General features: G+C 50.3%; 1 protein-coding gene across 1 annotated transcript in view; it reads right to left on the bottom strand.

Moving 5' to 3' along the window:
* Positions 1–11,695, bottom strand: part of KY (kyphoscoliosis peptidase) — a 61,223-nt gene extending 49,528 nt beyond the window's left edge. Inside the window, exons 1-3 of the mRNA XM_014537596.1 lie at positions 11,633–11,695; positions 6,481–6,542; positions 5,924–5,961 (exon numbers count right to left, since the gene is read on the bottom strand). Coding sequence (XP_014393082.1) covers positions 5,924–5,961; positions 6,481–6,542; positions 11,633–11,695 — 163 coding nt within the window. The remainder of the gene's footprint in view (positions 1–5,923; positions 5,962–6,480; positions 6,543–11,632) is intronic.
* Between the last annotated feature and the right edge of the window lie 511 nt (positions 11,696–12,206).

Below are 12,206 nucleotides of genomic sequence, written 5' to 3'. Positions count from 1 at the left end.
CCAAATCATGCCAGGAAAACATGCCCCAAACCATAACACTGCCCCCACCAGCTTGAAGGGTTGTACTCATGCATGTGGGGTGCATGCTTTCATGCTGTTTCTGCCAAATTCTCACTCTGCCATCTGCATGATGCAACTGGAAACATGATTCATCAGACCACATGACTTTTTTCCAAAGCTCGACTGTCCAATCCTTGTGTTCCTGTGCGAATTGGAGATGTTTTATCTTGGTAACTGCAGGCAGCAAAGGTGTTCAAACAAGCCTTCGGCTTCCATATCCCATACGATGCAGTGTACGGCTAATTTGCCTACAAATGTCAGGTGGTCATAATAATCTAGCCACTCACGTTCAAATATATCCCATGTTCAAAGGCTGTTAAATCACGTTGTTTACCCATATCTTCAGAAAAAATCACTTCTGTCGTGGTAAACAACCTGCTTCCCTATTTATAATGGTCTGGCCCTCTAGCAACTTCAATGCAAAATTATAGCTAATTTGCCTACAAACGTCAGGTGGTCATAATAATCTGGCCACTCAGTGTATATATACATACATATGTGTATATATATGTGTGTGTATATTTATTTTTTAAATGAAGTTGTGATCACACCATATACAGTTTGGTATCATGATTTTTTTTCACCCAACATGTGTAATGAATAGTTTATAAAAAACTATTCAAAACCCAATTTAAAAGGCTGCTTCATCACCCGTTACATCCGTGTGCCAAAATCCATTTTTTTCCATTTGCTTGCTGTTGGATTTTATTTTGTTCTGCATTTTCCATTTTTATAAGCAATGTGATGATACACATCTGTGTGTTTATACCTTTGACTACATATCTGGTTATTTCTTTAGAGTAGATTCCAGGAAGTGAACTTTCTGAGTCCAAGGTTATACAGCTTGATATATATATAGGTATCTATATGTCTCTATATATCTCTATGTGTCTCTATATGTCTCTATATATCTCTATGTGTCTCTCTATATTTCTATCTATCTATCTATGGTCAAGAACTGTCTGGAAAGATTGTGCCTATTTACAGTCTCACTAGCTGTATATGTCACCTCCCCATATGCCATCACAAGTATTGAATACTATTGTCACATAAACGTTTGCCAAAATATAATAGTTATATGGCAGCTCTTTCAAATTTTTTAAAATCTCTACTGAGATTGGACAATATTTTTTTTACCTAAATTTATGTGTTTGCGCAGGCGCACATGTGCAGTGATTTTTTTTGCATTCATATTCTTAGTTCTATTTCCTACTGGAATGTCACAAACACTTAAATGTTAGTTTGAAAAAAGATTACTCTTCCAAACTATTTCGGACCATGTTAAGCTTTTTGAGGGCCAGGTCATGGTCTCCCTCAATCCTATCCTCCCCATTTATTCTCCCCTACACACATGGTGCCTTCTATGTGTGTTACTTAATTAATGTTTGAGTCAAATTGGACAGAATGAATGCTCCCAGCCAGCAAGACGTCTGCCTTTAGCCTGGAGGTGTAACAGCCTTCTGCAGATTTGGAGCGGTTGCTCTTCTGCGTTTTTCTCTTGGGCCTTCGGGGAGTGGAGGAGTCGGAGGTTAAATGAGGACAAGCGGCAATCACGGCACCTTCCCCCGCTGCTGACAGAACCATCTGGAGCACGAATTTGGGGAGAGCTTGGTTCTGACAGCACTGCTCAGCCCCATGAAGCCACCCCTCACCCCACCCCAATCAGGAGCCATAAGCTGTGACTTTTCTGTTAAACACAATTTCCCTTCTCAACCTTCCCATATGTCTCTCCCCATTCGGCCCGTCAGCCACTCCCTGTTCCAGTATTTCTGCCCATGATGCTTTCATCGACTTTCTCCACTTTTCTGTCCCTAGCTTACTTCTCTCCCCTCCTCTTGCATTTAATGATGTGCACATGTGGGCAGCACGATATTCCAAATTCCAGGTAGTTTGAATTTTGGAGTCTTTATACTCGATGGCCTTTTCCTGTGGATGGAGATGATGAAAATCAATTTGTCTCTCACCACCACTTCCAAAATATCTCAGGCCATGCCAAGAGAGGTATCCAGTGGCACATGAAAGCCCATGGAGAGATTACCTCTTTAGCTTCGCCAAGTGTTTATTGCAGCCATTGAAGTGCCCCTTGCATATTTCTCGATCCGCAGCTCTCTCTCTCATGCAAACAAGGAGTCCTCACACCTCAGGCATGCTCCAGACCTCGTTCCCTGGCTGTCGCTCACTTCTGTACAGAATTCTGCAATTTCATGCCCATGAACTCACCTAGCCCTTGACATAGCCCAAGGCTGGGCTGATGCCTTTATGCCCATTTTATTGACAAAGAAACAGAGGGTCAAGAAATCTATTCACATAGTTTTCCCAGAGAGGCAACACTGGTTCCCAGATGGGCCCAGTCCTGGCACCAAGCCTAATACACTTGCCGTTCTGCATGTTTTAGTGAAAGGGGCACAGATGTCTTTTCCAGGAGCAGGCTGAGACGGGGGTGGGCCACTCGCAGGACCCAGGGCAGTGCTCTGAGTGACACATGTCCCCTGGGAGAGAGCCCTCACACTGGCTGGTGGGAGGTTGTCTAATGAGGTGGTGAGGAGGGGCACAGAAAATGGCTTTGGAGTGTCTGAACCAAAACACGAACGAAGTCAGAACAGCCTTTCTGGTCATTACTGTAGACCCCCGGGAACTGTCCCCCGGGGGCTGGTGCCCACGTGCCCTGAGCAGGACAGGCCTGATGGCCTGGATCCCAGGGGGCACAGGGAGACAGTTTTTCGTGTCTGGGCAGACTCCAGCCTTGCCTGCTCCTGGGGCAGAGCCTCTAATAGGAGCCATGGGTATTTTTAGTCTCACGTGTGCAGGCACAGGACACGGCGAGCTGAATGGGAACAGCTAATAAGCCACGGTGCGCAGGAGGTTGGGAGGGATGAGATGAGGGGAGGGCAGGGAGCCTGGTGGAAACTTTTGCACATGCCTCGTTTGCAGAGAACTCTCTTTCCATAATTCAGAGAGAAAGATTGAGGTCAGGGTGATTAGCACAGCCCCAGTTAGAGAAACCTGAAAGTAGAGCGTGCTCACCTCCCCTGGCCTGGGGGTCCCGGCTCTGCCCTCCGGGTGAGGAGGTTGGGCAGGAGGGATGTTCAGCTTTGGGGCTTGGATACAAGGCTTCTGGGATGGGGGGGGGGTCCTTTAGAAGGGCCAGATTCAAAGCTGATTCGTGATGTGATCCTCGCAGCCTCAGGGGATAGTTGAGCAGTATCAACTATTACCCTGATTTCACAGGTGAGGAAATGGAGGTTCAGAGAGGTGCAGACACTTGTCTCAGGTCACACAGGAAGTGGCAGAGCTGGGATTCAAACTTCATGCCCCGGATCAAGGTCGACCATTGTTTTCCAAGACATTCCACTTTCTCCCAAATGATGCTCCGTCATGTCCAAGACTCATCATTCATTTGTTGACCCACAAACATTTTTTCTGTGATAACTTGGTGTCAGGGACTCTGTCACTGAAATGAGGCAGTGAGGACAGCACCGTTGCTGGTCTCAATAGCTCTGAACTTAGTGAGGGCCACACAGAAGTGACTCCCAGCTGGACCTGAGGGAGGCCAGTGTGAAGTGTGCCCTGTGGGACAGGCAAACTGGGAAGTGCAATTAGCGGGTCTCCAGCCTTTGATGTTGAGGACAGTCAAAACTCTGCTAAGACAGTCCCCCTTCTGGGTAGCATCTTCTGAGGGTGAGACTAGGGCAATGGCCAGGGAGGGACAAGTGTGCCCTCAGCACTTTCTCCAAGGCTGCTGTGAGCATTGTGATGCTTGAAGCCTGGGCAGGGCTCACTGAGTGAGGGTGTGGCAAAGCTGGAATGCAGACAGGAGTGCCAGATCCAGGGTCCTATCCCTGCTGCTGTCAGCCACTCCCTCCCACATCCTTATGGTTTGAGAGAAGATGATAGAGTGAAAATATCGGTTTGAGATGTAAGCACTGAAGTGAGTTCCTTGTACCTACCTGCCTCAGCCCAAACCCAACCATGGCATGTGCTTCTGTCCATCTGTTTTTCCATCCACCAATCTACCCTTTCACATACGTCCACCCCACCTACCCACACTCTCATCCACTCATCTCACTTAGCCATTTGTTCACTCATCTCTCCTTCTCAGTCCATCTACCAACCCCATCTGTCTATCCCTTCCACCTAACATGTTCCATCCACGCACTCATTCATCTATTCATCCATTCATCTCCCATCCCCATCAGTTACCAATTCTTTTAGTCCACCTGGAACCAGACACTGTGTTCCAGGCCTTTGTCTGGTGTTGTGGAGATGAATGAGTCTCTCTCTGGAAGTCAACCTAGAAAACAGATCCACTAAGAAGGAAATCATAGAATCAAAGCGGGTCCTGAGCAGAGCAAGAGAAAGAATACAGATGAAGAAGAAGAGAGGCGGCCGAAAGAGGATCACATACTTAGACTCTTCTTCTGGGAAACACACAATAGAGAGAAAGAACAAAAGAATGAAAGAACAAAAGAAAGAAAGAGAGAAAGGAAGAAAGAAAATGTATTGGGTACCCACTCTATGCTGAACCACGTGTTAGGTGCTTTTCCTAGTCTTACTTAATTATCCCAACACCTTTTGAGGTAGTTAACTGCAGTGTCAAGATCAGGCACTGGGGCTCAGATAAGGCACCTACTTAATATGAATAAACATGTTAAGTAGGTGCCTTAACATGTTTAAGGCACCTACTTAACATGCTTAAGGCTCCTACCCTAGGCTGAACATGCTTGCTAATGCAGAGCATCAGAATGAGAGCTTGAAGCTAACAGGTCCGGGACAATTGAAAAGCATGCTATTGTCTATTAACTTCTGGACTGTGTTGCCTGAAGGTGTGTGTGGATAGGAACTGCGGTGGATTGGCTCCTGGGGTGCCCAGTGTGAAGGAGATTGTGGGGGTATGCACAGCTATTGAAGTTTGATGCCAGGTCATATCTGTTTGACATGGGATTGGAGTACCAGATCCAGGGTCCTCCTGGGAGATTCCTGGCCCTGGACTCTCCCTGCCAGGATGCACCAGGCACCTTCAGGCCAGGTCTGCAGGCACTCGCACAGTCAGGCCAAAGACCAACTTTGTTTTGCTTTCCTGCTCCAAGATTTCCTTCTGGGGGTGGAGGGCTTGGGACAACCCAGTGGAGCCCCAAGAAGAGCTCAGCGTCACTTCCCACCTGTTAGGGCTTCAGTAGTGTCTCCCTGAGCCCCAGCCCCGGGCCCCTCTGGCCCCCGGGATGTGCAGTTTTCTGCTGACACCTCATTCTTGGCATTTGCTGGATTCACACCCAGTTCTCACTGTTCGATGCCATCAAATTGTTCCCTGACTGTTGTGACGAATCTCTAAGGACCACTGATGGACAGCCTGTTTCAAAGTGGAGTGTTCCCAAATGGTTAGCCAGGTGGCCAAGCCACCAAGGGCTCTGGTGACAACTCAGGGTGAGGGGCTTGGCTGGGGTGAAGTAGCCCTGCAGTTTACCCAACAGATGTCTTCTAGCAGCTGCAGAGCATGCGGGGTGGGGGGTATGATGGAGGCTGGGCGAGGGTGCTGTATTAATTAGAGATTCTGGAATTACATAGGTCTCCTTCACTTGAGCCTGCTGCTTCCTATACACTTGTGGGTCTTCTGTTCTCTGAAGTCAGTCTGTCTGCCACTAAGAAACTATTTGCTCTGCCTTTGCCTACTCTGGAGAGTAGAGTTTGGGGGAATTGGAATTCGAGTGCCCAGTTATTGGTGCAAACCCAGTGGATCAGCACGAGCACGCAGGGCCCAGAGTGGCTGTGAAGGGGGTGTGTGGGAGGAGAGTGGCTGTTCTGGGCCTGCGTTACCTCAGCCGTCCTTCCTCCCCAGCTCTCCCCTCGGCATGGCCCGGCCACCCACCTGCCAGCTCAGCTGTCTCCTTGCTCACCATGTAATCCCTGCCAGGAAAAGAGGGGAAACATGAGCCGGGCCTCTCCCACTGCATCCTGCCCTCCTGTCCTCCCTCCCACCAGGAGGGACACCGGGAGGGGGCTGGGGACAGGGAAGGACAGGGCCCAGGCTCAGGGGGCCTCCTGGATGCACCACAAAAGAAAAGCGTTCCCTCTGGCGCCCATGTGCCCGCGTGCACACAGGGACTGTTCTGGTCTCCTCTGGCGACAGGGCATCCACTAGGCCCCTTCAGACCAGCAGGGCCTCTCCTGCCTCCCATGGGCTATGCCTTGCCCTTCGTGTCCCTGGGTCCGGCATGGACCCTGGAGTGGGGTGTTTTTATTTTCATCCTAAAAAGGTCACCTAGGAATGAGGGAGCTCAATTCCAGCGCTGCCAGGCATGTCAGAGCCTCAGTCTCCTCTTGTATAATCCAGTGGCAGCCATGCCCACTGCCTGGGGTGGCAACAGAGCGGGGTGGTGCGGAGTGTGGCTCAGCACACGCCGGCACGTGGTCGAGACTGCTCACCTGGCACTGCCTGAGCCTGGGACACCGCCACAGAGCTCACTGTCAGGGGTGCCACTGGTACACTGCGAGGAGGAGCAAGGGTAGAAGCTGCCCCAGTGGGCACCTTATTGTGGCCCATGTACCCGAGTTTGCCTGTGAGAGCTCTGCTGCCTGGACCTGCCGTGCCTCTGTGTTTCCTACAGCTGCTTGCTACCTGCTCCTTTAAGGCAATGTCATGTATGTGCACCTGTGTAACAAGACCACTGGTGCCGTGGACCTTGGGGGAGTCATGTCACTTCTCTGGGCCTTGGTTTTCTCATCTGAACAATGGGTATGCTGATTCCTGCCTGGTGCAGCTGTTCTGGATGTGGCAGCTGCCCCCTGCATGACACACAGTAAGTCAGGGTCCTGTGACATCTGTCCCCTCTCCCCCATCTAGGGCAGAGGTTTTCCTCAGGCTGCCGTGGGGTCTGCTCCAGGGAAAAGGGAGGGAATGGGGGGGAGGGGACAGAGGATTAGCAACACTGATGCTCTCTGCAGACTGAGGTGGGGCGGGGCGGGGCGGGGCTGGCTACAGGTCAGCAGCACTAGGCCACTTCTGCCTCCCACCCCCTCTGCAGGTCTGAGAGAAATCAGGCCAAGGGCTTTAGGGTACCCCAACCAGCCTGGCTTCTTCTCTCCTCCCTCCTCAGCTCCCACCATCTCCTGGCCTGGGAGGGGGCGAGGGTGAAGGCCTTGACCATGCTTCTCAGTGAGAGAGGTCAAGGCCGGCCTGTGTCCATGGAGGACCCCCACCTCCCAGTGGTGCCCCGGAAAAGCTGGGGAAAAGCCCGCTGAGTGCAAGGCTCCCCCACCGCTTCTTTGAGGCCAGGCCTCTGGCCCTGCAGCAGGGAGCTTGGCCTCTCTCAGGGTTGCTGGAGGCAGGCTGGGCCCAGGGCTGGGCCAGGCCCTGGATCAAAGTGGTGACAGCAGCCTGTTTGTGGCAGGACAGTTTGCACTTCCCAGGTGGTCGCTGAAAAGCCACCACTGAGGGAAGAGCCTCTGTGATGACATGAGCCTCTGGCCAAGGTCTGACAGCCATCTGCTCCTGGCCTGCAGCCTGGAGGCCTCCAGGGAGGGAGAAGACAGGGAAAGAAGCAGAGAGAAGCAGGGGACAGAGAGCCAGAGCCAGAGCCAGAGAGAGAAAGACACAGAGATGGAGAGGAAAGAGAGACACTCAGCCAGAGAGATACAGAGACAGAGGGGCAGAGAGAGGAAGAAAGGACCACAGAAAGGCAGAACGAGGGATTTGTAGGGTGGAGCAAACATAGACAGCCTGGAGGCCTCCAGGGAGGGAGAAGACAGGGAAAGAAGCAGAGAGAAGCAGGGGACAGAGAGCCAGAGCCAGAGCCAGAGAGAGAAAGACACAGAGATGGAGAGGAAAGAGAGACACTCATCCAGAGAGATACAGAGACAGAGGGGCAGAGAAAGGAAGAAAGGGCCACAGAAAGGCAGAATGAGGGATGTGTAGGGTGGAGCAAACATAGACTTACAGTTGCTTGTATGGAAAATAATACAATAATTAATAAATAATAATACAAGGATAAACTCTTATTTCTCATACTCACAACTCTAAACCTACTTTTGCCCCCTCCTGTATAAGAGGAAAGATAGAGAGAAAGAAGCAGACAGAGAATGAGGGAAATAGAGGAACAAGGAGAAGAGACAGAGAAGAGACATGGGGAGAGAATAAAGGGCAGACAGCCAGAGAGATGAGAGAGAGGGAGGCAGGGGACAGAGACAGAGGCAGGGAGACACTAGAGAGAAACAGAGAATCAGAGAGATGGGGAAGATGGACATGGGAGGAGAGACAGAGAATCAGGGTGAGAGAGACAGACGGGGGTATGTGCTGAGGTAGCTGGGGCTGTGGGGTTAGACAGACAAAGATGCCTCAGCTCAGGCTCCTGGTGGGAGAAGAGCCCTCATGAATCAAGGTCCTTTCAGCCTCAGCGCATTCAGGGGGAAGGAGTCACACTTGGCCCTGGGCCCCTTGGTCCGGGCTCCTGACAGGGGTTCTCGGATGTTAGAAGACAGCAGATCCACTGGGGAGCATAGGCAAGTTCAGGTGCCAGGCCCATTCCCAGAGTCCGATAGACTGGCCAGGGGGGAGGGGGGCAGGAATCTGCATTTCCAGCTCCCAGGAGGTTCTATGGTGGGGTCACCAACCACAGTCAGAGATGCTGCAGCAGGAGAGACCAGGGTAGGTCCCTCTCTCCTCATCCCTACGCTCCCCTCACTGTGGGTCCCTGGGTGGGCAGGGGCCAGGGCTGGGAAGGCTCTGAGGGAACTTTCTCCACAGACCTGGAGGTTTCTACATTTTTTGTTTCATCAGCCAGTGACCCCCAGGAAAAGTTGGGGGCCCTCTGTCAACCCCTGGATGGGCAGACTGGGAGTCACCTTACACGGGTCATGATTCAGTCCTAGCCACTCTGTGTAGGTGAGGAAGCTCAGTGGCTGGGCCAAGGCAGTAAAGGGAACATGTCATGTTAATTTTTCTCCTGTTCTGGCCCAGGCTCTACACTAAATATTATTTCACCTCATTCTCTTAAGTAGGGTAGGGGTCATCACTGATTCCATCTTAAGGGTGAAGATATGAGGCCCAGAGATGATGAACAACATGCTCAAGATCACAATTCAACTCTCTGCTCTTTCTGGTCTCTTACCGCTCACTGGTGAAAGTTCACCCCCAAGGCATCAGCTTCCTGCTCTTCTAGGTTGTCCCCTGGCTCCTCCGGTTGGAGCTGTTTCTGCTCCCACTGTGGTGGGGGTGAGAGAGGTGGTGCCAAGCTCAGCCCTCACCCCTGGGAAGGCAGAGTGGGCTGGAAGTGAAGGCACCATGGGCTCTCCTCTGATCAGATGTGGAGGAAATGAGACAACAAAATATACATTAGCATGTGGTTAAATTCACATTGGACTTAGAAATAGGCAGGCTTGGGTCTGGGAACACTCACTGTGTTTTCTTATTCTCACACTACGACCACACCCATGGGACTCCGACACCAGATGTGTGGGGGTTCTGCACCAAGTAATGTTCACACTAACTGTCTAGAGCTAGTGGAGACCCCACAGGTTAAAGGTGCAGCCCCATAAGACTGTCCCCTACTTCAGATGCTAATCAAAAGTACTAGGTCGCCAGGTTGCCCACAACTTCCATCTGATTTGGTTACAAAAAGGTTCCTACTACCTGCTCCTCAGGTTTAATAATTGGCTAGAGTGGCTCAGGAGCCCATTGATTTATTACAAAGAGTGTTTTAAAGAGTCCAGACGAACAGCCAGGTGAAGAGATGCACAGGGCAAGGTCTGGAAGGGTCTCAAGCATGAGAGCTTCCATCTGTGTGGAGCTGGGGTGCACACCCTCCTGGGGGGAGGTGTGTTTCCCAACCTGGAAGCTCTGCAGCCCTGGGTGTTGGGATTTTATGGAGGCTTCATCATGCAGCCACGATTGATTATTAACTCAGTTTTCAGCCCTTCTCCCCTCTCTGAAGGGTGTAAGCAACTAATTATGCTTGTCCTTCTGGTGACCAGCCCCCATCCAGGAGCCCACCAAGAATGCTTCATTAGAACACCTGTCTTTCTACCACCCAGGAAATTACAAGGGTTTTAGGAACTCTGTGTCAGCAACTGGGCTCAAAGACCAAATATTAGCAGGCACACACACAGGGTGTCCCAAAATAATGTGTACACGCTTTGAATAATTACTAATTCCACTGGGTTAAATCTGAAAAGGAAGAAACGTCAATTGAGCTATCAGCTGTTAGGTGTGTATACATTTTTGGGGGGGACACCATATATATATAAAATGATTCTATATAATAAATAATATATATGTAATTATTATTACAGCACAGCTTGACAATATGAAAAACCCAGTAGAACACTCACGGGTGTGCTTCACAGATGTATCTGTCTAGTGGCTCATCCAGGAAGGGGATCCCCTGGCTCCAAATGTGGAGGTTCACGGACTTCATGCTCCAGCCCCCGAGGAAGGACTTGCAGGGAGCTTCCCTATAGCAGAGCACAGGCCTCTGCCCATTCCCTCCTGTGGAAGCACCAGGAATGGGAAGTGTGGGTGGGCCCGGGGGCTGCACTGTGAGGCTGCCCTGGAAGGAGATTGGGGCCTGTAAAAATGTGTAGACCCAAGTGTGCACTTTGCAAACCCTTGGGATGCTCTGACCTGCTGTTTCTCAGGAGACCCTGGCCCAGACATGGGAGGGAGGAAGCCATGAAGCCCACGACCATGGGCACCCCGTCTGCCCAGCTGTCAGCTCGGCAGGAGGAGGAAGTCGAGGATTGAGAAAGGCTGTCCAGGTGTGAGCCAGCCAGGAGGGGAGCTGCCAGGTGGCCCTTGGCCCCCAGGAGCTGGGCCCGCCCAGAGCAGGGAGCAGAACTAAGAGGTGGCATTATGAGTTCACTGCCTCCTTGACCTTCAAGACAAGCCAAGAACACATCCCAGAGCTGCTTTTAGCAAAGAGGGCTTTCCACACCTTCTGAATGGCTTTCTGCCTGAGTGGTGTCCAGTTAACTCTCCTGATAAAATCATTTCTGTTTCTTTTTTTAACTGAACTCAACGGCTCTTTAGGTAGACTGCCACTCACATCTTGTAGATTTCCACTACTCCCTACTGGTTCCATTGTTATAAAGCACATCTTTATTTTTTAAACTTAAATTTATTTTTATTAAGGTATAGTTGACATACAACATTATGTTAGTTTCAGGTGTACAACTTAGCATTTTCAACATTTACATACCTATGATGTGATCACCACAGTAAGTAGTAAAGTATATCTTATTAACACATATCTTTTTTTAAAAGTTTTTTAAAAAATATGTTTTTGTTGATTTTAGAGAGAGGTAGGGAGAGGGATAGAGAGATAGAAACATTGATGAGAGAGAAACATTGATCAGCTGCCTCCTGCACACCCCTTCCTGGGGATTGAGCCTGAAACCCAGGCATGTGCCCTGGGGAATTGAACCAATGATCTCTTGGTTCATAGGTTGACACTCAACCAATGAACCACACCAGCTGGGCTTAATGCCACATTTCTATCAAGAGGCCATGATCTTCACTTCCATTTTCACCTCCACCTTCACGATTTCTACAACCTCTACCCCCTCCACCCAATAACCATCTCACCTCCACCACAATCTTCACTTCCATTTTCATCTCTATCTCCACAACCTCCACCACCATCTCCATCTCACCACCACCACCATCACCATCACCATCTCAGCTCCACCACCATCTTCACTTCCATTTTCACCTCCACCTTCACCATCATCTCCATCTCACCTCCACCTCCACCTCCACCACCCTCTCCACCATCTCTATTTCTACCACTTCCACTACCTTCACTCTCACCCTCACCACTAAAGGAATGTGTCCTATGTCTCAGAGACACTCAATCTTCAAAGTAGCAGGTAATGAAAGGGAGTCAGACTGTGTTGTCAGAAGAGTACAGACCACAGATTCAGAGTAGCAGTTTTTCCCTCCTCTTTGTGAGCCTGTTCTTGGGGTTCTGGCCAGATATCACGTTGGAGAAATGTCCGGGCTTCACCATCTACCTTCTCCTCCAGCCCTGGTGTTTGTGGCCCACATAATGCAAGGGTCTGGTAGTAGAGCAATGAGCGGGGGCTCTGGGTCCAGCTTGCTCTTTAGCTGTTTTGAATGGTATGACTGCATTAGGCTGTTGACAACTGCTATGCGATCC

The sequence above is a fragment of the Myotis brandtii genome, unplaced genomic scaffold, assembly GCF_000412655.1.
Source record: "Myotis brandtii unplaced genomic scaffold, ASM41265v1 scaffold18, whole genome shotgun sequence".
Classification (NCBI taxonomy): domain Eukaryota; kingdom Metazoa; phylum Chordata; class Mammalia; order Chiroptera; family Vespertilionidae; genus Myotis; species Myotis brandtii.
The sequence above is the reverse complement of the archived record's forward strand: the minus strand, read 5'-3'. Positions and strand labels throughout refer to the sequence as shown.